At 40.4% G+C, this 26,276-nt stretch overlaps 1 protein-coding gene across 12 annotated transcripts in view; it reads left to right on the plus strand.

The window, feature by feature from the left end:
* Positions 1 to 26,276, plus strand: part of BBX (BBX high mobility group box domain containing) — a 166,625-nt gene that overhangs the window by 80,261 nt on the left and 60,088 nt on the right. For 11 of the 12 annotated variants that reach the window (XM_071561782.1, XM_071561791.1, XM_071561776.1 and 8 more), the window contains 4 exons: positions 8,182 to 8,352; positions 9,852 to 10,094; positions 16,525 to 16,723; positions 22,274 to 22,341. In XM_071561782.1, coding sequence (XP_071417883.1) covers positions 8,191 to 8,352; positions 9,852 to 10,094; positions 16,525 to 16,723; positions 22,274 to 22,341 — 672 coding nt within the window. In that variant the 5' untranslated portion in view covers positions 8,182 to 8,190. Of the gene's footprint in view, positions 1 to 8,181; positions 8,353 to 9,599; positions 9,698 to 9,851; positions 10,095 to 16,524; positions 16,724 to 22,273; positions 22,342 to 26,276 lie in introns of those variants that run through there. The other variant, XM_071561771.1, reaches the window with a different exon arrangement.

A 26,276-nucleotide genomic window follows, 5' to 3' on the forward strand; every position in this document is an offset into this window, starting at 1 on the left:
TCTGAAGGCTGTGAGCAGAACTCCAGGCCATCCTTGTTCACGTACAATTCCAATCTGAGATAGTACGCAGTAGGCCCTTCAGTGAGAAAGCCGTTGCTGAACTACAGATGCCCTCCTGGGAATGATCTGATGGGAATGCCCATGTACTGAACATTAAGTATTTCCTGTGGCCACCTTACCTGTGAGTTCACTGGCTTTAGAGCTCTTCATGCTGAGATTAGCTGTATAGTGACTTGGAAAAGCTAGAGGTAACTCCTGGTGATCACTAAGATTTTCATTTTGTGACATTAAAAAACCCCAGAATTTGACAGCTGTCTTTCTAGAAAAGCTGCTCCCTATGCAGGCTCAGGTAGTCTTGCTCACACATGAGCACAAAGCAAATTTTTCAGGGTGTGCTTTCTCAGCTCAAACTTGTCAAAAGTCAGTGGCTTTTTGGATTGTGCTGTTGCTGTGGTCTGTGATGCTCTGCAGAGAAGCACTCATCTCCTGTCTGAAAGGGGGTTGCATTTCATAGTCTGCTCTGTGTTCCTGTAGGAAAAGTGCTCTGTTGATAAATTGCTGTGGTATCAGCAGAGGGCTTTCGTAGCAGGTGTTGTCATTATCCCTCTCTCCATGGGAGGAATCACTACGAAGTAGGTTGGGTTCTGCCTCCTGTATGTTTTGAGTTTCAGACATTTGCTCTGCTCACATTCCCAGGTTTCTTGGCACTTTCTCCTGTCATGGCAGCAGATGTAGAAGCAAAAATAAATGCTGCTTTGGAGTAAAAGGACGTCAGAGTTTTCAGGCTGTGGGGGTTACATCTCCTTCACCGAGGACAGAGACAGGTTTGGTAGTGCTGGTGTCCCAGTGTGTCCATCCCCTGCGTGAGTGACCTCGGCTACATGTGGTGCAGGAGGTTTTGCCCTGCTCCTGGTGTTGGCTTCTTTGTGCTAGTGCTGCACAGACAATGCAGCACAGAAAGCCCCTCAGCCTGTTCTCCAGGGCTCCAGGCAAAGGAAATCCCTAGGCTAATAATTCAGGTGAATTTTTCCAGGAGAGGCACAGTTCTGTGTACAGACCTGCTGTGGTGCTCGTTTGGAATTTGGGGTGCTTAGTGTCCAGAAAGGCAGCTCTGACCCTAACAAATGCTTCTCTTCTGCCCTTTATGACCCAGAAATTTTGGCTAGCAGAGTGTGTCACTGGAGTCTTTTTTGGTGAAGTAAGTGCACCTGTAGCCTGTGACTTGTTGGGTTTCTGGTTTTGTTGTTTCTGCCTCTCCAGCTGCTGAAGGCTGAAATGAATCCTGCAATAGCAAATGTCCTACTGTAAGTTAAATTCAAGGCAATAAAAGGGCCTGGTTTTCTTAAGAGTTGTGTCTTCATTCAACTGCTTTTTTCCCAAGTGGCTCTGTAGGCTCCTGTTTGGAGGTATTAATGTTTCTGTTTGAGTAAAGATGTTAGTGATTTACTCTTCCAGACCTGTTGTTTCTGCAAGGCAAACTCTTCCATGCAAGATGCTCACTGACACACAGGGGAGATGAGCAGCTTTACCCTCAATCTGCATCAGTGTGTTGCTTCACAGACAAAATCGCACGGACCCCTTGGGTGTGTGGGCTGGTGTTTTATTTCTGTGGTGTGTGCTGCTTGTTGTTGGGGATGTGTTTTTAAGTTTACTTTCTCTGTCTTTTTGCTCTTCTTTTTTTTATTTTTTTAGTGTATTTTCTAGACTACAACTACCAAGTTGTGGTTTGCCCTACTGACAGTGAGCACTTGCTGGCAGATGAACCGTGATAAACTCTTACCTTGGTTTTCAAGTAATGTAGCACTTCAAGTTGAGTTACATGCTGAATTTCAGGCAGAGTGTTGGTTGAAATACTGGCGTGGCTGAGTAAAGTCCTGCCTGCTGTGTTCTCTGGCAGGGGCATAAGGAAAACCCAATAGATAGTCAAGGTGTGAGGGTTTTTAATTTCTGTATCAGTTTATTCATGCACTGTAAGGATGAGATCCAGTTTCTGAGTGTGTCTTTTGAGGACAATTTTGTAGTGGGCAGGGTTTGTCTGTTTTTCCCTTGTTTTAATGTGGGCGTGTCTAAAGCCTGAAGAATTTCCTACAAAGTAAAATACTATTTTATTATATTTCTTCGTGTTGTCTTCTATAAATGAAAAAAAAGAGAATTAGACAGAAAACCAAGAAATCATTCACAACTGGTCATCATGAAAAGGCTTTGCAGTGTATTACGTACCTCCTTGTGACTTTTCAAGCTTTTCTTCTTCTGTTATGCTCAAGTCTTGTGGAAAGATTCACATTCATTTACTCACTGTTAAAACACAGTTGCCTGGAATGGTGACGCATCTGGGCAGAGTATTCCTTGCACAGATTAGGCAAGTTTTTTCTATGTATTGAATGCATGAGGTTTTCCTGTTCAGTGTGAGCGTTTCTTGTGCCATCCTATGCACTTGCTGTCTCTGTGGTTTCCATTCTAAAAGCAGATTTGAAGAGAGCTAGCCTTTGAAATGCCCTTACAACCATTCTTACTGATAGCACTGAAGTATTAGCTATGACAGTGTTAAACAACAGCAAAGCTAAATTATATGCTCATAAAAAAGGAAAGTGAACACTAGTAACAAATTTATTCCCTCCTCCTCTTTTTCTTAGTTGAGGTATCCTGATATCATGCTAACAGTGGGTAAAATTGTTCCACATAAAGTGCTTTTCATACTAGACAAAACCTGGTTGGTTTCTTTGCATTAAAAAATTCCAAAAAAGATCTTACTTCATGTGCATGTGTGAATGAACAGAGACAGAGTAGAGCTGAAGTTTAAATGCTGTTGACTTGTGTTACGTGTTACTTTTATTTTCTTTGGTAGGTATGAAAGGGACACTCGAAAAGAAGTAAAAAAAATTTAAAAATGCTGTTGACATTCTTTTTGTGATGTTGAAGTTTAATTTTATGTATTAGAGAATAAAGCAAGCAAGCAGGTCAGATCTGAATTTGGGAATAAGGAACAGTTTAATACCATTTATCAAGATGGAAGAGTGTGTCATTAAAAATTAACTAAGACTTGTAGCTGTGTTGTTAAGTGTTTCTTGTTGTGACAGTCTATCCCAAACCTCTGCTAGTAAACAGGACCCCATTAAGTCGCAGCATGTCCCCCATTAAACCATCACATCTCCGAAAATGAGAAAGCTCATTAATGGCTTTCTGCTGTGAAAGAATAAAGAGTATATTCACTGACTGGTCAGCAATTAGTGCCAACTAGTTGTTGTCATACATTATAGAAATATTCTGGTTCAGTTATTCCAGAGCTAAAAGAAATTTATTTTTTAACAAACACTTTCTGTGTTTGTGTAGGTGTGTTTTACAGCCAGCAATCTCCTTTTGTTTTTATTTAAAAATTCAAATACCTCTTCAATTCACTAAACCTATGAGAACATGAACTCATTTCCCACCTCCTGCTTCTTCATTGAAACAGCTCAGGTCACTGACTCAGTAGCCCCCAAAACACGAAGCTATTAGTGACATAGTTCAGTCCTCTGTTCCCTCTGTGGTATTTGTTTTTATGAAGTAGTGCAGAACTTAGATACTGTAAAACAGAGCAGAAAATATGGAAAATCCACATGGAACTCTCATTGCTCCTTTGTACCAGCAGTCTTCGTTGTGTCAGCTGGTGGCCCAGCTGGGCTCCAGGAAATGTGGTTTTAAGGTAACGGGAAAGCAGAAATTCATTTCCACTGTCTTCATGGAAATAAAATGAGTGTTGCTGTAGTTCAGATGTTGTTCCATGGAGAACCTTCCAACAGGGACTATACCACAGTCACAATTCACATCTCTGGGGTTCTGCTTTTGCACGTTTTGGGTTTCTTTCTAGCCTATTTGTCCTTTATTGTTTTTTAAGACCTTTATAAGGATTTTGGTGTTCGTGAATGTAGTTTAGGGAATGCCTGGTGAGTGCACTTTGTTCAGCACGAGCAGCATTCTCAGTGACAGATCCACAGTGGGTCCCAAAATTAGTACCACAGAAGTTGGTCACCTGTGCATATAATATTTTATAAATAACAGAGGGAGATAGGAGGAAAATAAAATGTAATGTAATGTAATCAAACACTTGTTCTTAATAAACACTTAAAAAATGAAGACTTGCATACAGTTGTGTCATTGAAATAGAAACATATGTGGTAAAAACAATCAATCTGCTCCCTTGCTCCTCCTCTTCTACCATCCAACTCTTTTCTTTAGAAATCTTATTTTTTTTCTTCTAAAACACTATTACATATGCATATTTATAAGATGCCCAAGAAAACCATGATTCTTTTAATATGTCCAGGACCAGAAAGGAAATAACACAGCTAGCAGGAAAAAAAATTTTTACTAATGTAATATTTCTGTAATATTTGACCTGTGTCTGCACAAAAGTAGGTGTAGAATGTCACCCTGAAGGCTCCTCCTGCTGTCAGTAGATGATGAATGTCAGCCTTGACAAATGTCCTCTGTTGATGTTATAAAGCATACGTGGCTTATTTTAAGCAAAGGTGTCCATACTCTTGTCTTGTTGAAATACTCTTAATTTCTCTCTAGTGTCTGTCACTTCTTTTGTCATCCTGAAGGTGAGAAGTAACTGGTAAAATCTTGTTAGCTGGTTTTAATGATTTTTGCACTTTCACTTTCTAAAAGTTATTGCATCTGCCTTAAAGATACATTGTATTTTTAATGATGCTGTAGAAGAAATTACCTTTTTTTTTTGGTGATATGATTCATAAATCCCAGTTATTGCAAACTTCAGATGCTGTGTTATCTTCTCTGCTTTTAAGCCCAAATCCTGAAAAGACTGTCCATAACTGTTTCTGTAACTTTCTGTGGAGCTTTTTAATTGCCAAGTGTGCTTCACTTCTTGTAGGCTCTAAGTCCAGCTCTTTCTTCAAAACTTTGCTGGTAGGGACGCTTGCCAGCACTTGGGGATCCCTGGAAGTGAGAGAAGGAGCTGCTGGTTTTGCTTGCTTCTGTCTGTCAGCTTCCAGTCTCTAGTGCAAAACAAGCAACTAACATGCTGTTGGCAACATCTCAAGGGGAAAGAGAAATCAGATAAATAAAGAGAATCTTAAGAGTTGGGTTAATGGATTCCATTGATGTTTTGTCATTCAAGAAGTAAATAATGCCAGTAAAACTTTCACTGTAATTGAATCATATGTGCATTTACTTGACTATGGAGTGTCTTGTTTTAGTAGTTACACTGCATTTTGCCAGAAGGAAGGAAAGTGTCTGTGTTAGCTGTATTTTGAATTTGCCTGGATTTCTTATGGTTTTCTCTCATAATTATATGAATATGTAACTATGTCAACAATTATGACATAAATGTTCATAAATTGGGATGGTAGTAATACGGAAGATGAAGCAATCCAAAGGAAAGCAAGTTCACCATGCTATGTTGGCAAGACAAAAAGTCCCATGTGATGTAATAGAGAAACAGAACAGATTTTGTGATGCCAATCCTACATTTGACTGAGAGAGGCATCAGCAAAAAGTGCACAACCAAAAAATTGCTGAAATATAGATCAAAACTTAAGAGAACTTGAATAAGAAAAAATGGAGGAAGGATTTGGAAACACAGAAGTATTAAAAAATTAGGGCTGAAATAATTTTGTGTTCACATTATGAATGACCCCCTATTTTATAGGAAAGAAGAGAGGGCAGAGAGGATAGAATATATAGCTTGATATACTTAAGGGATGAGGGGCTTCCAAGCCATGCAGTTAAAGTCAGTCTGTGACCTCAGTCCTTCCATCAGTGGGGTCAGATCAGCAGGATTTTTGTTGTTGACCATTGCAGAGATTCACTGCAAAGTGGAAGCAAAGACTGACTTTGTGTCTTTCTGTAGTATGTGATGCCTGTATTAACAGGCAGGATCTGACTTCCCCTGTGTCTTGGTCTCCTAAATCCATGTTCAGCTGGTAGGGTAGCAACCTATTTTCCTTAAAAACCTCTTTATAGTGAAACTGCTGCTTCAGGATGGCACCTGATAGAGTGAAATGGTTCAGTTTAAAAAAACAACCTAATGAATATCCCTTGAATTCCTGAAGCTGAGCATACATTTAATACTAATACTAATGTGTGGTGAGCTTTGTTTAATTTATTTTAGGGCTAGCTGAGTGTTCAGTACCTACTCTTCATGCATGGATAATGAAAACCTTTTGGGAGCTGAGCCATAGTGAAGAGGTGCAAGGTACTGAGAGCCCCTTTGGATTTTCAAGGTGACTGGTGCTTTGGGTCTGTGGCGCCTCACTGAACTCTGCACAGAGCACAGGCAGGGCCTCAGGGATGATGGGGAAGATGTGTGAAATACACTGTGGGCAGTTAAGTTCTGTGCTCATCTTCCTGAGGACAGCAGGCAGAGAGGTGCCAGCTTAAGGTAATGCTGTTGTTGAAATAGCCCTGAGATTTCAGCTGAATTTCGTAAAGGAGGATCATGGAGCACTTCTCAAACATTAGTTTCACACTAACAAAGTAGGTTACCAGCAGTACTCACTGTTGTATTTGTAGTGTATTTATCCTGCTCAGAAATAGGCCACATACTTTATTGACAACAGTAATCACTGTAGCTAACAAATCCTAATATACATCCAGGAAAATGCAATTTTGAAATGTAGGTTAAAATTCTTAGACCTATATCCTTCAAGCTTCACTTATGTCCTCCAGCAAGCAGTTGAAATCAGCAAATGAAGCAACTGCTTACACAGGTTTCTGGTGCAAACAAGGGCATGTTGCCAGAATGCCTCTGAGTTAACTAACAAGAAACACACCTGAAGAGATCACCAAAACCATCACTAACTGGATGGGATATGTAGGAGCTGTGTGGGTTGTATTTATTGTGTGAGATGGTTCCTGTGAGGCATTTGCCCCAGTGGTGACACCATGGCTTGGCCAGGGGGATGTAAGAGCAGATGTGGCAGCTTTCCCTCCTGCCTCTGTGGGCTGAAACATTAGCATTGTACCAGGCGACCTCCAGAAAGCAGCATCCAAAAATGCAGTGTGATCTTGCAGTTACAAGGTCTGACATCTTTCTGTGCCTTTCTCCTGAGAATCAGCAGCAGAGCTTCTTCTGGCTTTGCCTGTGGGACCAGGACTTAGCCCACTTCTTTATCCTGCTGCTGAGAAGCCTCTCTGAGACTGCTTCAATTTTTGCTGGTTTTATAAAGATGTAGCTGGCTAAGCACTCTTCAGGTTCAGCTTGGTTTGACATTTGTGTTGTTTTCCTGGAAAGCCATCCATACTCCTGTAACGATTACTGTTGATATGACATAGTACAAACAGAAGGCTGCGAAGGACTGGACTGTGTGCCAACAACACTTGCTTGTTGTGGGCTTCAGCACTCAGATGTGATGTGCTGGTTTTATTTGTTTATGTATTAATTTGCTCCTTACTTGAGTAGCAGATCTCTGAAGTCAACCCTTAAATTTGTAGCTGGGATGTGTTAAGCATGTATTTTTACTGAGAAGTAGTTCTGAGGTATATTTTTAGTTAAGGACACATGCAGACAAGACAGAAGAGTAAATAAATGTGATTTATCTCCCTCATGTGCTTGGATCAGCACATGGTTTTTGTTTTCTGTGCAGTGCTTTGAAGTGTCAGCATAACTACTTCTGGTTGTTTGCTTCAAATTTGGGTATTAAAATTCACTTCTCTCAGGGACTCAGATTTCCCTATTGCGCCCTTTAATGGCACTGGAGAAATCCTAGTTCATAGTATTATGGGCTTCTTCATCAAAATTGCCATATATAATGCATGATAAACAGATGAGTGTCTAGTGATACCTTCCAGTGCTAGAAAGAGGGATGACCTGACATTTTCAGTGGCAAAATATGAAAAGCTACAGTGGATACAGGTGTGGGAAAGCTGTGGAGCCTCACTTGGCTGGGTGAAGTGTGAGGGCTTTGTTATCCTTCAGATAGCAGCACATTTGAGAGCTAGACTGGCTGGCATCCTTTCTTCGTCCTCTTAAACTGTGTGTTGCTGCTCTCGGCATTAAGTGGGAATGTTAAGATTGGAAAAGGTACATTTGGGCTTTTGTTGATAATTGGAATAAATGTCTAATATCTTGCCAAAAACTTCCAAGAATCTTGCATTAGTGCCTCACATATTTTTCACTGGTAGGATGGTCATTTATGCCTCAGAGTTTGTTGTAAACTTACCAATATTTTTGCATGACAGGTCACAGTAATGAAAGGCAGTAGTAGGAATAAGGATCACTCAACAGAAGGAGAAGGAACTGGGAAGCGACCAAAAAGGAAGTGTCTTCAGTGGCATCCCCTGCTTGCTAAGAAACTCCTTGACTTCTCTGAAGAGGAAGAAGAGGAAGAAGAAGAGGAAGATATTGATAAGGTAGATTTCATTGGGTTCTTTGACCATAGATGGTTAATGATAGGTCAGATTCTCCCTAGTTGTGGGGGGTTTTTGTTTGTTTTTTACTCTCTTTTGTGAACTAATACAGCCAATAAAAGAAGTGATGCTGTGTCTGTAAAGCTATAAAGGCAAGTAGTGACACAAGAAAATGAGTTGTCAATCATGCTGTTAAAATCATGGACAAATTTTTTTAGAGTTAGACTGTAAGAGTTTTAACTGGATTGTTTTAATAACCTGCTGCACATCTGAATCCCAAGACAGGGCTTTGATGTGGCTTTTTAATTGTTTCTTTTAGACATAACACTGGATAGTGCTTGGTATCTGCTTTTAGCGGCTCTGAGGACATAAAAATTATTCCTTTTTGTTCTTTTTTTTTAAATATTTAAAAAATAGAAAGATTAAAGGGTAAAAAGAAGCAAAAAGCTGTCAACAACTTTTACTATCTTTGTGTGTGAAATTCAGCTTATCCTCTGGAGTACTGAGTGCACAGATGAAATAATCCGTCTCTAGTTCGATACTTGGTATTTTATTGTTGTTCAGTGACACTGACCTTAACCTGTTTTCATAAGGACTTTACCATGTGGCACCTCAAAAATGTGCAGTTAAAATAATCCTTTGTAACAAGAAGTAGGAATTGGTTATGGAGATGTTTCCATCATGTAGATTGCATTCATATCTGAATCTCCTTGATGCCTTCCTAAGGCAGGAACGAAGAGGGCAGTGCTGAGGAGAGTGTCCTAAGTCACATGCTATAAAGAGGGGGTGACCTTGATAAGGAGGAGCCTGATACTCTGAAGGTGTTTTCTGTTGATGTTTCAGGTCACTTTCACAACATGGTATAAAATAGCAGTGTTGTAGTTAAGTAGGAGATGGCTTTCTGTCTCATGCAATAATTTCTTTCATTCACTCAGAACTAAATGTTTTGTGGTGCATCGCTTTTGGAAACAGTACACTGGCCTGTAAGTGGAGAGAGCATGTTTTGCCAGTGCATTCTGTCAAGATTTGCCCTTTGTCTCTGACTGGGCAGCTGTGCAGTGGCTGCAGTGCTGCACAGCTCACAGGCTGAGCAATAAACAGCAGAACATGGGGAAACAACAGTTACCAGTGCCTTTTTCTCCCTGTGAGCTCTGTAGGCCCAAGGTATCTCTGCTCACCTAATGCTACCAAGATGATTTCTTGCTTGTAGGAAAGGTGTAGAACTGAACTCCTCCCTCCATCCCCTTTAGGAATGTTACTGGAGAGAGCTCCTCAGCTTAGAAATCTGTTGGATTTTAAATCAGAGTTGAAGTCTTGCAGAGAGCGGGAATAAGCCTTGGATCATCAGGTGAGGAGGTTTGATGTAGAACTCTGTCTTCTGGATGGAACAGGTGGCCTTTGGAGACAGCTGTGTGCATCTGTGTGCTTCGCCCTCATTCGCACTGTTTTGGTGAGAAACGTGGATAACTGAGTTTACACCACTTCCCTTTCGGTTCTGCCAGGTGCCGCTCCTTGGCCCTGATGCTTTAGAGCAGGATGCTGATGAGACTGAAGATGATGAGTCCTCAGAGCAACGAGCTCGACGACCAATGAATGCATTTCTCTTGTTCTGCAAACGGCACCGCTCTCTTGTGCGAAAAGAACACCCTCGCCTCGATAATCGTGGCGCAACCAAGATCTTGGCAGATTGGTGGTCTGTTCTAGATCCAAAAGAAAAACAGAAATACACTGACATGGCCAAGGAGGTATGTTCTGTCTCAATGGTGGATGTAAAGGGAGTTTATTACATATTTGTCCTCTTTTTATTCTGTGTATTAAATGTCTTCTGTGGGATCTTTCTCCTGAGTTCCTCAGCATCCCCAGTGGGATTATGGTGCTCAGAGCAGCTGCTGGTTTTGCTTTAATTCACATGGTCCTTTGGACTAGAATGAAAAGAAATTGGTCTGTGTACACAAACTAATGTGGCTCTAGTAGTCATTGGTACAAATACATGCACTTTGTGACAGATATCACCTGGTAATTTCTGCAGTACAAGCATTAACATGTGGATAGTGGCCACTGAAAATGGTAACATACAGTTAGTTCAGTGTCAGCTGACTAGTGATTCTTAGCTCAAGCTGTGTATTTGATACCAGCAGTACATGTGTTATTATAGTACAGGTGGACCTAACCAAAGGCACAGTTAAAAAATGTAGTCCCTTTTTACCTTTGATGCTAAAGAATTAAAAAATTATTAGTGTTTCATCAGGTACGTTCCCTATGTATTGTTAACCAGTTTCTGATACAGCAGCCTTTGGTGAGTCCAATACCCAAATCAGAGAGCAATCCACAGGGTCCCATAAGTGGAAGCAAGGAAAAGATACTTATCTCCATAATTCACAAAGTGTCTTTATATCAACTTAACATTTAAATGAGACTTCTTAAGAAATGGCTTTCTTGATAAGCTGTCCCCAAGAAGGCTACAGTTATGTATAGTACAGCAAGAAAAGCACAGCCAGTTATTTAGGCTGATAACATCACCCCAAAACAGATCCCTGTAATTACCTGTGTGATACAGATTGTGGGTAACCTTTGAATTAAATCTTAATAAAAATAATGGAGTGCTACTGAGAAGGAAAAACATCTCTCTCATTTGTTGAGTAATACTAGCACAGTATGGGAAGTGCAGATAGCTGTGAAATGTTTGGGAAAACTATTATCCATACTTGCCCTGTGACCTGAAAGTGTCTCCTACTATCAACACGTGTATGTAAGGTCTGGCTGTTGAGTAGTTTGTGTGAGCATGGAAGGGACCGCAGGAAAAGTAAAGGGTTCGTTCTGCATGGCAGGTCTTTTTTGAAGCAGGGTCTGGAGTACCTCTGTGGTTCCCTGTCTGTGGTAGTTTTGAAATATTTGGGTCTCAGCTTTGTCCAACCATTCCTGTTTTGTTCTGCATTCCCACTTAGGAATTAGTAATGCTTTTCTAAATGTGTGGGGAAAGGGCAGTTAGCAGATTTGGTACAGAAGCACAGAAAGAAAAGATGAAAATTAAGAAATAATTTTTGGAAGAAACAGACCTGATGTGACTGTTTTTCTTAGTCTTTTGTCTTGCTGAAGGAAACTTTTACGAAGTGACAGATCTGAAACTTAATCATATTTTTGTAGAAAACATTGTTCCTGTAGTGATTTTTCTTTTCGCATGAAGAAGAAATTGTATATTCCACATCAAAATGAAACAATAAATCTAAGTAGTTTACGTCTTTATAAGTAGTTCCAAGAATATGTAGGAAAGAGATAGCATATAATTTTTATTCTTTAAACTGTGTATGTTACAACAATAATTAGCAGCTATAATGTGCTGTTGAATATATTAGGGCCTTCACCAACAAGCCTATTCTGCATGTGTGAATTAGTCATTTTAACACTCGTTTTTGGCAGAACCACAGAATAGCTGGGCTTGGAAGGGGCCTCTGGATATTATCTATTCAAACCCACTGCTCAGGCAGGTTCACCTCGACCAAGTTGCACAGATTCGCCTGTAGTTAGGGTTACTGCTGAGACTGTCAAAAAGAGGTTAATGTCAGCTCTAGTGAGAACCATTTGTTGGTACTTTTCTTCTTCCTAAGGAGAGCTTATTTAAAAATCAAGAAGGTGAATGCCTTTGAAAGAACACAAAATTACCGTTGTACCACTAATTTCTCTTTTAGCAGCTATGATAAGGTCATCGAGGTTTAAATACAGTGTGTGAGCTTCTCTTACTTAAATGTAGCTTTTCAGTGCCCTTTGGCTTCCAGTTTTCACAGCATATCCTCTAGCCACTGCCCTGGCAGGGAACACGTCCCAGAGGATCCTGTGTCATGTCTGCTATCCCCACAATGTGTCTTGAGTACCCTAAATATATGAATCAGTCTTACAGAGATACAAGTAGGCCTGACAGAAGTCATGGCTACTGCAGTGGTCACAGCCCCTGTTCTGCAGTCTCTAGAATGGTTTTTTTTTAACTACTTGATGCTGTAGCTTACAAAGCCAGGTAGGTTAGATCAAGTGTCCAGCACAAAGTTTTCAGTTTCTTACCTGCTCATCTACTAGCAGTGCTACTGTCTCAGCAGTGTGCAAGTCAAGGCATTTGTATATTTATTTACATATGTCTAGGTATATGCAAGATCTAGCATTTTGGAAGATTGTGAGGCGCCCAAACTTTTTGCCAATTGGAATTATGTGACATTTCCTAGTGGACTGGACATCCCTCCCACTGAGAGGCTAATCAGGTCTATAGTTCATTTAGGCACTTTGGAAAGTCCTGTTATGTAGCTGTCTTTACGTTGGGGTGCCTTAATTATCTGGAAACACTGATCCTGCACACCCTTTATTTTTAGTCTTGTGATTTATGGTCTGTTGTAGCAACAACTGGCCTGGAGACCCGATGCTGCAACTGCAGAGCTTGATGTCTGTTTCTGCTGGTGTTTTCTTTGGGAGCAAGCTTTTTATTTCTGTCCTGTGGACTTCCTAGATGAACCTAACTTAGAAAGTTTCATTATTTAGGATGTAAGCCCAGTAGCTGATCAATACTCCAAGTAGAACCACAAGCGTTGTTGCCTTAGCATTTTCCTTCACTGGTGGAAAATTAATCTGGCCATTCATGCATATGTACCAGCATTTTTATTTACTTCCATAATAAGGATAGTGTTCTTTGTTGACTCTTACAGGGCTTAGTGGTAGTTTAAGGTGCCTTGGAAAGTGAGATTGTTATTGTTCAAGCCCTGTTCCCTTGATAGAAGACACTTCAATTTTAAATATGCTTTTCATCAGCTACATCTGGGCAGTCAGAATTGTTTTCTGTAGGGAGCAGCCTGATAAGTGTGATTAGACATCAAAATGGACAGCCCAGGAAGGTGGTGGAGTCACCGTCCCTGAAGGTCTTTAAGGAAAGACTGGGTATGTTACTTAAGTGTCGTGGTATAGTTGACATGGTGGTGTTGGGTCATAGGTTGGACTTAATGGTCTCATATGTCTTTTCCAGCCTGAGTCTGTGATTCTGCTGCCATTCAGAGGCTGAGCTAAACACTTGTCCCTGTGAGTCCTCCGCCAGGGTGTCGCAGGTGCAGTCAGCCTGACCGGGGAGCTTGCTGGCCTTGCAGTGCCACTGCCTTGGCAGCTGCATCAGGGTGGGAGGGAACAAACCTTCTGGCTTGCTGGCTGGAGTCTGGCAAGTCCACTGGGTGAACTATGGACTGTAACATCTGTAATGTAACCCTGCGTCCTCCAGGAGTGAAAAACGGAGTGTTTTGTTTCTGGGGATTCTTTTTTTTATATTAGGTCTCTGGGATTCATGTGACATTTAATAGTCAGTCTGTGGGATTTAAGCATACCTTTAAAGTTAAAGACGTGCTAACTGCTACCTTGAGGTGTAGGTGGAATCCACTTGTGAGCTCCTGTTCCTGCAACTGGAGAAAGCAAATACTTTTTTATTTGGTGATGAAAGCAACTCAGGCAGTTGCATTGAAGCTCAGCACATTTTTTAACCTCAGCTCTGACGCGGCACTAATTCCACTGCATAACACAACATTCCCCAGACTTTCACAAAACAAAAATCATGCATCAAACCAATTCCACAAACACATCCTGTGTTTTATCTTACTTGGAGCCTTGGGACACAACTCTTCTGGGTTGTCCCTGCTATGTGTGTGGGAACTATGAGGTGTCTTTGCATTCCAAGTTAAGTGCTTACTGTTTGACTTGGGGTTTTTTGTGATTTTGTCTGTGGTTTGTTTGTGGTTTGGGTTTTTTTAATTGACTTTAGAGATGTGCTTAGCCTGGCTTCATTAAGTTAGTTTACTGCATAGTTGGTCAAAGGGAGGAAAACAGTAAACTCTGCTATTATCTTTGGCATTTTCTTGTTACTGTATAGCTCATTTAAGTTATCATCTCATGACCTGGCAAGCAGAATGCATCTCTTCATTTTAGTCCTTGATCCAATAGTAACAAAAATAATAATGAAAGTCTTTCTGAGAATGGGACCAGGCCTCTGTATGCATTTTATAAAAGTACTTGGCCATAGTTTAACTTTTTAAATATTCTTTTCCTTCATCATGACTGTTGAAACAGAACAGTTCCAATGAATTGTCCTCCCTCCCCTTCAGAGTGCAGTTAATGTTCACTTCTTGGCTTTGCAGAGGAAAAAAAAAAAACCATTAATACACGAACTCACTTGAATTGCTCTTGTTGAAAATTGATTAAAAGCTTATTGCAGCCTTGTCTCGCAAATGGCATGTGTTCTGGTTCTTATTTGATGGGCAGCCTGTTGGCTTGTCAAATTATTCAATAGAATAATTTAATTACTCAAAGCAACATTGCTGATATGAAGAGCTTATGCACCTCATTGCCAGCAACTGTGCTTTTCACTCCGCAAGCTGGAAACATGATTTGTGAGTGGGCTGTGGCTTCAACAATGAACAGCAAAGCTGCTTCGCCATCTATTTCCTTTTCTTCTCTTCCCTTACCCTCCCCTTCCTTTCCCTTCCCTCCACCAGGCTATTTTTGTGGTGTAGTGAGCTACCAAGCCGAACTGAAGGGAAGGGAGAAAGAGTGGGATGAGAGGTGTCACAGTCTTTAGTTTGCAGATTTAATACATACACCATATTCAGAAAATATAGTGTGTATGTGGGTCAATGATCCCTGCAGATCTTTATTATTTATAGCCGTTTCTATAAATACAGGACTCACACAGCAGGTTCATGCAGTGCTGTGTTTCTTGTAAACTGAAACATTTTTATCTGTGCTGCAGTCTGGAGGTAGCAAGTGCCAGCTCGTAGGTTAGGACAGAAATGAAAGAAGGCAGTGCACGTGCAATGGGAATCCTGCCACAAGGCATACTGTTTATTGATCTGGGAAAACACTGTAGTGGCTCTATCACAGGACAAGGTTTTCAGTGCTATTTCTGTATTTGAAGCCCAAGGGATTTTTTTCCTCTCTGCCTGTGTTTCTGTGCATGCATGTGCATGAAACATAGGTGCTTCTCTGTGCCATAACTGGGACTGATGACAGCTGTGTAGGTGGAAACATGTAATCACAGAACAAACTTCCTGCAGCTGCCCTGCTGTGTACTTTCAAGGACAAACCATTCTTTTGGTAGTTTGCTGCCACTGAGCACCCCAGTCATGAGCAGATACTGGGTTCCTTCTCCCTGCAGTAGGCATTGGCACTTCCTGGGCAGGCTCCCCAGCAGCCAGTGCTGTACACCCCTATCAGTTGTTAGGCAAACATCTGCAGCTGGAATGCATGGCATGTTTCTCTGATTGGCCAGTTCTCCACCTTGCATAGCAACACATTTAAAATACTGAAATGTTGTCTTTCTAGTACTGTTAACATTCAAAAATCTCGTTTTAATCTGGTCACCAAGATACTTGGAAAATGCTGCTGTTGCATGTTGTGATTAAAACAGATCCTTGTCCTTTCCCCTACCCCCCAAACTGTGTAGGACCCTGGCCTTTTTCCTCACCCATTATGTGTAGTCTGGTTTCCTTTGTTTTGCGGCCTCATACCAAGAACATAGCAAACAACTGAGATGTCGGCTGAGTGCTAAGGGACAAAGAATGTTATATATGGTCACAGTTTATTTTATGCAGCCATGGAGCATGGTACATTTTGAAAGAAGCACTGGGAGAATGTATCCCAAGGTACTGACTTTGGGATTATACTGGTTGGGATTTATTTTGGTACCTGGTTTAGGAAAGCACATACTCAAATATTCTAGAATACAAAACTATTAGAGAACAGCGAGTCCAAGGTAAGACACATAATGCTACATTTGTTGCTAAATGTATGTTTTCATTTAATTCAAACTAGAAAGTAAGCAAAAATTGTACTTGCAAAAGAATTCAAATACCTGTTTCTCAGAGAATGAGCACACAAGCACTGGGGAGCAGTTTGCAGGATCAGAACTTCAGCCTGCTCTGAGTAATAGACCCTTGGGAGAGGAAAGAGAAAACCTGCTTTTTTATATGCAGCTCTTCATATCTTAGTATTTCTTCTTAGCAAGTTGTGTTTGTGGTCAGACTCTAAGCATGCGATTAAACTGTTAAAAAATCAAGATATTTAAGGATTATTTACTGTATTAAATCCTCTTACATGCAATGCACTCTATTGCCCTGTGGATACTATAATGTCATGACTGGTAATTTTCTTTTTCTTTTCTAGTACAAGGATGCATTTATGAAAGCAAATCCAGGATACAAATGGTGCCCCACAACCAACAAACCTGTGAAAACCCAGACATCCAGTGTTACAAACAGGAAAAAGCTATGGGCCATTGCATCAGATTCTGCAAAAGACTTACCAAGCCCAAGGAAAGTAACCAAAAGTGAAGAAATGCCACAGCTTAACTTTGCAATGGCAGGTGAGATTTCCATCCATGTTACTCAGCTATAGCATCCTCATTTTGTTTGAGGATACAGTGTTGAAATTGAACTTTGATACCAGTTTTCTTTATTACACACAGTACTGTACTGCAAATAATTTTCATGTCCCAAATTAAGTTGCCAAAATTCTAGTTAAACTTTTGTGTAACAACTTTCTAAAATTTTCTTTAGTACATGATTAGTTTCAAGAGTCAAGTCCAGATATGTGGCATCATAATCCATGCCCCATTTGGGGGATCCAGATTTGATTAAGTTTTGATTCCACCTTATCTGCCACTAAAGGCTTTCATCCTCTGGTCAAGAAGAAAAGCGCTGATTGTGTGCATTCTGTTTGTGTGTCATAGAGCATTGTACTCTGTTCAGTAATTTGCTGTTTGCAGAAATGTTATATGGGTGGCTCTGAAGTTGGAGACATTAACATTCTTGTGAATCAATGTACCAGTGGAGCTTTTTTGTATTTAAATCAAGAGAAGCATAATTTAATTTCATTTAAATGTGCTCTTCTGCCCATTATATCTTGGAGGGGCAAATTCTAATTTTTTAAACATTTGAAAAAAAAACTAAATATGTGAAAAAGTGTAGGTGGAGTGCCTGAACTGGTAAAAACCAGATAATCTATCCCTGATATCCATAACTAGCAGAACTATTGTAATCATGACCTTGAAATACAGGGACATTAATGTTAAATACTGGCAGCTCCTAACAGTCAAGGTAGAAAATATTTTTCCCCCACCATTCTTTTTTCCATCTTTTTTCCTTTTTTTCCCTTGTTTAAAGTTTCAGATAAATCAATATTTGTAAAATTAGAAACTGTCATATCCTACCTCGTTTATGACAAGTGTGTGGCGTATAGGACTTTCCTGCTCAGAGAGATCGTGAGCTACAGAGTGGAAAATGCTTTTATGGAACAAGTGTAAAAGGATAAACATGCATGTATACCTTAGTATAGTGGTATGAAAATAAATGCCCATAATGAAATTCCTTCTGGCTGTTAAGCAACTGTGAAATATGATCAAAATAGTTTCTCATGCCGTGTAGTTCTGATACAGGGGAAGCTAGTTCCAAAATTCACAAGTCGCTTCATCCCATTCTGCCTTTGATGTTAGAGGAGTCATTTCTGTGCTCCTTAAAGATTTACTAACTTAACACAAAGAACAAGTAATGGGTCTTGACCTGTGTCTCATCCATCCCCTACTGCTCCTGCTGGGCTATCCTAATGTAGGTTTTGAGTACATAGATCTTCAGTTAACACCTGTCAGAGCAAAGAGCAGAGAAACTGAGAATTAATTAGAAACTAGTGTAATCCATTGTTTTATCTATAGAGCTATTCATTTCTGAAGAAGGCCCTTCTGTGCTACATGTCTGGTTTTTTTTTTCCCTGCAGACTGAGTCAATGAGCATAGTAATTTATAGGGGTCTTAGTCCAGTCCTCATGCCAGTGAAGGGTGGCAATTTCTTGAGTATAACAATAGCTCATAAAATAATGACAGGTTCTGACAGAGATGTTAGCAGCATCCACATCGTGACAAGTGTGCCATGGCAAATGATTGCTGTTTTGTCAACTGTCTTCTTATTCATGCTAAATATGTTTTATTGTGTTCTTCTTTGCTTGACTTCAAACGATAGTTCAATTCAACTCTGACTCTACTATCCAGTACAATCTCTCTTAAAATCCAGGCTGTATACTAGCTGATGAACTGAATTGCAGCTGAACCATCTCAGAAACACTTTTACCTTTGAAATGACACTTACTGTCTTGTATCTTCAGGGCAGATAACTTCTTAGGACAAGGTTTATATGATTGTGGAGACATGCCAGGAAATCTGTTTTATTTGTTGATAATTGCTAATTCTGCCCTTTATTTTTTGGCATTAAAAGAAAAAGCACCTGACATTTAAGTGTCTTTTGTTCACCTACCATTATGTCAAGAAACTGAGGTGTGACACCAGCACTGGGCTTCTGACCTGAAGAACCACAAATCAGTGTCCTTGTTCATCCAGCCTGGAAGTTGAGCGTGTTTCCCTCATGGCATGGCTCCCCTGTGATCTGTTGTAGGGCAAAGACAACTGATGTTTGCAACAGCTTTGCTGTACAGGTGTGCAAGATTCCCAGTACTTTTCACGCTTTTACATCAGAAGAAAACTATCTGAGCCCAAGTGTTTTTAGTGAGTCAAAGGGTGGAAAAAATACACTTCCTAGAGTAGGCTATATCCTTTGGGGCGTTTTGTGGTTTGGGTTTTTTTTTTTTAGTTTTAGAGAGACACTTAATTATGCTTTGTAAAAGTTCGTTGGAGCTGGTACCTGCTGTCCTCCTTTCTGCTTAGTTCTTCCTCAGTTGTTTCTTTCCTCTGGCTGAAAAATGGTGGTGATGAACCAGTCAGCCTGCTGAGTCTCTGACCAGCCCAGTACTAACAAAGTATGTCATTCCCAAATAGTGAGCTGGTTTTAAGTTTCATCAGTATTACAAGCTGTTGAAAAAGTCATGAATCGTCTTCCATTCTGCAAGTCAAATGTGTGTGCTGTTTTCTCAGTACTGTTGATTTAACTATAAATTACATTAAAATACCCCTTAAAATTCTTAATTCTTCATACTAGTAAGGTCTTATTGCCAGAAGAGAAACATCGGTGTGCTGAGAAGGCACTATAAACATATGGCAGTGTTTGCATATGTACATTTTGTCTTCCTTTAGGTAAGTTATTTTGTAATTTGAAGTGTTAGTGAAAGGATTTTTGTTTTTATCACAATCAGACATCTAAGCACCAGCCCTCTGCTACAGCTGTGGCATAAGTGTTCATGTTGTTTAAGCATCAAATTAAACCTTCACTTTCCACTTAGCTGTCATTTTCTACTTCCTCTTAATTTTTGTATTTAAATAAACAGTTTAAGTATTTGCTTACTTTGGAGAAAAAAAAGTTTTATCTTTGTCCTCTTATGATAAGCTACTTATTTGAAAGACAGAAAGTCGAGACCACCAAGAGGATACTTAGAAGAGGAGTAAGAATTTTACAGCTATAAACTGAGTTGGCCAAAACTGAGGAGGGGGAAAAAGATCCACAGATAACTGAAATGAAGCATGAAAGAGCAGCTGGGAGTCATCAGTACAATGTGGGCATAAGAAAGTGCTATACTGCAGTTTGTCAGGCAAAGTGTTTTAGGAACCCCCTCATCGGCCATGCTGGTCACTCATATATAAGAAAGATGAACTCCACCCACGGTAACTGGAGAGGAGAGCTACAGGAATTGCTGGAACCATGGGAGATGGGTATGCTTGATGACATCAGAAGATCTTGAGTTGTTTAGACTAGGAAAACAAGTGGAAGAAGAGAAGGGGAACTCCTGTAAATGCCAAAAGGGGCGATGCCATTTAGGGGAACAATTACTACTCTTACAGATGCAGGCATCAAAAAAAATGTGTACCATCTGGCTAAAAACTGGAAGAAAGCCTTTAGTGCTTAGATTTAGATTCTGCAAAAGGCTTCCAGTGGGAGTAAAGAAAGTAGAAAGCAACCAGCCAAGTCCCTGCTGTTTAATAAGGAGCTCAGTAAGTTTATGATGGACCTGGAGATCTCTTGTGATCTTCCTCCACATTAACTGCCTGCTCAGGCATTATTTTTCAAGTTACATGTTCACTTACCACTTCTTAATTGCTCAAGTGTCCTCTGGTTTGAAGGACTGAATGGTTTCTGATCAACTGTTCTGATGACAAAAAGTGCTGTGCTGACAGGATCACTTCACTTATGAATCATGCTTAGGGACTTGCTGGCCCTTCCTGTTTTCTGTCTTGATTTCTTCAACCACTTCTTGTTATTAGATCCTACACTTGCAATAGTGTCTTCTCTCCCCATAGAAGCTTATTAGATTTTTTTCCTTTTTTATTTAAAAATAAAACCTCAAAAAATATTAAAACCCCCACATACCTTCTACCTATTCATTATGGTGAAGGAAAAAATAATTCCAGTTGAGCACTGGGTTTGAAGCCAGATGCTACTGAGAATGCATTTTAAAGGTAATAATAAACCACTCTTCTATACTTGAGATAGTGAATGAGCCTGGTTTATTCACATTATTTTCCTCTGCTTCTATTTAATGCCCTTCTAAGAGTTTATTGAAAAAACTTACCTTGTGAATGTCAGTGTGAGATGCTGTCTATGGGAGAATTTTTGGCAGTATCTGTGGTATTGAATTACATAGCACCAGTGAGTATTCCCTTGAACTGGACCTTGATCATCTGTAGCACTAAATTGTTTGGGGCTTTACTGGTATCAGTTTGGGCATGTCAGCTGAAAAGATCAACAAATTCCTTCGCTCCACTCCTGAGTGGGAAGGGGCTATGCGATTTCTCAGTGGGCATTTTGGTTGCAGCTGTTTTGCATCCAAATTTTCCATACCAAAATGCAACTAAGTGGACAAAGGTAAGTGTGCCATTTGGCTTCAATTCCAGGGAATTGCCCCTGGTATCTGTAATTTATTGTTGTAGAGAGAGTTTTTGTATTGTTTAGTAGAATGATACTGGAAAATATGCTTAGTGAAACCTGGGGAAAGTTACTTAGTATGTCTAACCATTTTGAAGTTGATGTTTCATCAATACAGCAAGGACAGTGTTTCCCTTTTCTCTGGCATTGTGGCTGTTGTATGAAATACTTGGGCCATGGTCAGTCTCCCTCACTCTACATGACACTGTTAAATCAGGCCCCTGCATTGCTTCCAAGGCATTCCCTAAAAATCAGTTAGTCAATCTTCATAATGATGAAAAGCAACCACTGTTCTGAGTGGAATAGCCACTCTGTGACTAATGCAGTGCCAATGTTTATTGCTTTCACTTCTTGTCATTTTCTGAGCTCCTGAGGGGCAGGAAGGCTGGAGGTGAGGAGCTATCAGTATCAAATACTTGGAGAAAGAACATTTATATCTCCATTTTACTTTCCTCAATTACATATTGTATTGGCAGGGCAACAAGTAGGCAGGCAGCTTGCCTGGGCAGTGCCTGTGCTGTTCTGGCACAGAGGATCAAGTGCTTCATATTTGTCAGGCTGGCACTTTTCACCACTAAATGCAGCTCTAAATTACAGACAAATGAAAACAGAAATTTTGCTTCAGAGCTTGATCATGTTGTTTTGCTCCATCTTTTTATTTGTTCAGTAGCTAAAGAAGCAACCACTCCCTTGAAAGGAGCATCCACTGAGTTATAAACATATGCATCTTTGTGTATATTTATGTATGAGATCCTTACAGCTGCTAGTTTAAAGATACTCATCTCTGTAGTACATAAAACCTTCGGCAGTAAAATTGTAAATCCACGCAATGGGGTGTTAAGCACACAAATCCAATTAAATCCTTCAAACAGCTTTGAAAGCCTTCGCAGAGGGTACAGAAATGGTTATTTGTGATTCTCTTGAACTGCCTTTTATGGCAGCTTCCTTAGAGTGTCTGTGACAAGTAGTCTTCTGGGGGTTTAATGCTGCAAGTGGTAGGTTGTTTTAAACAAGCAAATGAATCAACTTAAGACTTGGTTTTACTTTTTTAACAGATCCTACACAAATGGGAGGCCTAAGTATGCTACTTCTGGCAGGTGAACACGCGCTTACTGCACAAGAGGTAAGGAACTCTCTTTTCTCCCTACCATGAGCCCTCAGTTTAAAGAGACCTTGTAACAGGAATATTTGACCATCGGGGAATTAAATTTAGGGCACCTCAAAGGTAACCTCAGATGGGACTGAGTCTTGTGTCCCAACTGTGAATGTAGAAGTTGAGTCCTACTTTTGTATCAATTCAGTATTAACTCTGCTGAGTGAATGTCTGATCATGCCAGTCAAGTCTGCCCCATGGGAAAAATATTGTGAGAGGTAGCTTGAGGTACCGTGACTGTGTTAACAAATAGGTGGTTTGCAAGCTTTTTTTAGGCAAGAATTTTATATGGTTTTGTAATGCTTCTCTCAACTGTGGCCTTGGTACTAACAGCAAAATAAAAACCTAATAATTTCCATACCGTCAATGTCATTGTGTAGGCATTCTGAAACCATACAAGTGCTAGCAGGTAATCAAAGTATTGCAGTCTACTCCTATTCACTGAGTCTTTATATCTAAAAAGAAGTTTGTAGTTCAGTTGCCATCACAAACAATTTTTTACATTTTTATGGAAGGATTGAGTAAATAAGTGTTCCTGCATATCTCCAGTAGTGCAGAGACCTCTTGTCTTTCTTTATGCTGATTATTAGTATGATCTCTTTTTGAGGCCATCTTTGTAGTTTGTCCAAAAGGTGGCTTGTATGTTAGGTAAAATAGGTAGTCACTGCTATAAATCTGTAGCCTCGAAAGAGCAGTAGAAATGAGGAAGGTTACTTTGTTGTCATTGTTATTGTTATTGGGCGGGAAAGTAGATATATAGATTAAGTTAATCTATATGTGATGTTCTCAAATGCAAAATGTGTAGTGCATTTGAGATGGATTGCTCCTCTACTGCCAAGACTCCTCAGTGCTTTGCACACCAGTCTGAGCTGTGGAAGTTTTTGTGCAGGTGTGCACACTGGTCTTCCGTGCTGCAGCATGAAAAATAAGAAACACCAGTGTCAAGCTCGCAGAGAAGTGCAAAGCCATTTATTGTTTTGTGCTAAAATGATACTGTCCTGTACTTCTCAAACTTTCAATCTCTCCGCTTGGAGCATAAAAACTGTTTTTACTATGCTGTTATGTTTAAATGTGAGGGTAGGTATACTGAAGTCACAGATACTAAGTTCCATTAAGAAAGGTCTTTGTGAGTTGAGTTTTCTTGATTTTGCATAACAGCCTCAAGTATTATTTCAGACAGCAGTGGAAGAATAAAACCTACTTGTAGATTTAGAGACAAATCAGAAAAGATGTTGAGTTATTGTTTTAGTACGTGAATATTTTTTTAATCAAGACTTTTTTTTTTTTAGCAAAAGACATGTTTCCCATGTGCCTACATAAACCCCATTTTTTCTGATAGAAGCATGCAGCATGGCTTGTGATAGGATATTCACTTTATGTATGAGCTATACTCTGCTCTGTTCCCCTGGGCCTGCTTTTGAAACCTGGGCCTCCACATCGAAGACGCAAGCTGTGTAATCTGCTTTCCCCAAAAATGTAGAGCAAAATATTTATTGCAAATACAGTCTGAACAAAACTAGTTGAGGAATTTGTTGGCCGTTGTTAAATCACAATAGGCCATAAATTAGCCTATACTAATGAATTATCCAGTTTCAATTGTCCTACCCCCTCTGAGAAGCAGGTAAGTGACAGATCTTTTTCCCAAGAAACTGCACATCTCTGATTCTTTTTGTGGGTCCACTGTCTAAAATGCAGAACAACCTGGGTCATTGGTATTCTCAAAGGGACCTAAAGGAAAAAAGTTCAGTCTTCCTAATTGTGCGTTAACAGGAATTAAGTCTGTAGCTGTGTGTTTTCATGCACTGGTAAACTTTCTCAGTTTCTTTTGTGTGGCAGCCCTAGTGTGTCTTCCATTTTCCTTTTCCTTGTGTTTCAATGCTGATTAGATCATCATCATGGCTCGGCTTTTCAAATGAAGATGGACTATACCCATGTGGGTGCGTCCTTCGAGCCTGGACAGTGGGTTTTTTAGGTGAGGCACAGCATGAGCAAAACTGGCCCCACCCTTTAATTCCTGAGGTTCTTCTGCCATGGCCGAGCGAGCTTGGATGGTGTGACACTGAAGTCCTCAGGACTTGAACCTACAGCCCTTGGTATTCCCAGGAGGTCTCCCATCCAAGTACTAACCAGGGCTGACCCTGCTTAGCTTCCAAGATCAGACAGGATTGGGCATCAGGAAGGCGTTTAACTGCCCCTTGGCTGATTAGATATAGAGCAAATATTTCTTAGTCCTGTGTTTCTCAAATGCAGTAATGATCCTGAACCTATATAGACCTGAATAACTGGACAGCTCTTCTGTCTTCCCACCCTCAGGCAGGTGGACAGAGGAGATGTGAGATGTAAGATGTTCATCTTTGCATGCCTTTAGGAGAATCTCCAGTTGGATTTCCATGCTTATGATTTCATGCTCAAACCAGCATTTGGGAGGTTAGCAGAACATGCTGGCAGGTGGTATGACAGGCTTAGAAAGAAGGTGAAGAATTCATTGTAGAGGTGGTAAGCTGCTTTCCACTTCAGTGAAGAGGGATCAGTTGTGTTGCTTTAGAGTTGGTATCGACATGGCAGAGAATTTGGCATACTAAGGTGACTGCTGAGGTATTGTTAGTGAAGAGGTTCAGAAGCTGCATAAAGACAGACACTGTCATTCTTACAAGAATGCTCTAAATGATATGACACAGGTTTCATTATCATTAAAGTATATATACAGTTAAGATACACATGCATGTATATGTTTCTTAAACTGGGAATCTGCTGGACAGAGGAATACCTGCCAAAATGCAGTTTGACTGCTGTGCATATGTATGATTATGCAGGCTTGGGTGGCCTTGCAACATATGTTTTAAATACTATTATCATCTTAAAAGTTGTTAATGGAGAGGAGGGCAGCACTGACAGTTTTGCTCAGAAAATGGGAGAAGATGAGGAACACTGTACTTGGCTACTAATCCCATGTAAATGTATTCAACACCTGCAGATGCTCTGTCAGGATTATGCTAGGGGTTTTTCAAGTCAGGTGTTTAATCTCTGGGTTATCAGAAGACCAGATGTCAAGGCACAATGTGACCTGCCACCAGGAGGATGGGAAGAGGCAAAACAGTGATATTTACAAAATGGTTTTGAGAGTTCACTCGTTATCTCCTGGTGTGTTCCTATTTTTCTAATTTTTTCTTTAAAGACTAGAGAGTTTTTCTTCTAAGAACCAAATTCAGTGTTGGCACATGATTGATTTCCGAGCAGCAGCTGGAGTTACTAAGCAGTCAGGCAAGAGAAGTTACTGACTTTAAGGGCAGTAGAGAAAGGACTTGGATATGCAGGGAGTTTCCACCTCGGTTTTGGGTCCTTTCATCAGTTACACAAAATTGTGATGAGTATATGAGCATATTCGGTTGAACACTTGAGCAGAGATGCCAGAAGGGTGTGCTCCAGCTGCTGTCGGTGGGCCAGGCAAAGCCTGATCTTCGCCACAGGTTTTTAGCAGAAAGGCTGAGCTGCGTGAGCAGCCTCCCTGCACATCTCCCTTGCTGGACCATCAGGCCGTTTCCTTGCCTTACAGCAGCACCTAGTGGCCTCTCTGTAGGTTACTGCCCAGAAATCCCAAAATTCAGTGTCCAAAGCCGATCTCTTCTACCAGTTTCCAGACTTGCTCAGCACATTAGGAGAGCATTAAAGCCTGACATCAGTCAGTGGCAGGCGCACCAGGGGCTGTCCTGGTACTGTCCTCCACCGTTGCTTGGTGTGATCATTTTAGAGCAGGTTGTGGTACCCTGCAGAGAAAGGGAGGCCACAGAGGTGTTATCCTTGCATTGCCTTCTTTTTGAGAACTAAAGGTTATCTGGCATGTGATGCTGGGTCTGTGCAAGGTGTAAATCAGAAGTGAAAAACCTCTCAGTACAACTTGAGGGAAA

The sequence above is a fragment of the Pithys albifrons genome, chromosome 1 (assembly GCF_047495875.1).
Source record: "Pithys albifrons albifrons isolate INPA30051 chromosome 1, PitAlb_v1, whole genome shotgun sequence".
Classification (NCBI taxonomy): domain Eukaryota; kingdom Metazoa; phylum Chordata; class Aves; order Passeriformes; family Thamnophilidae; genus Pithys; species Pithys albifrons.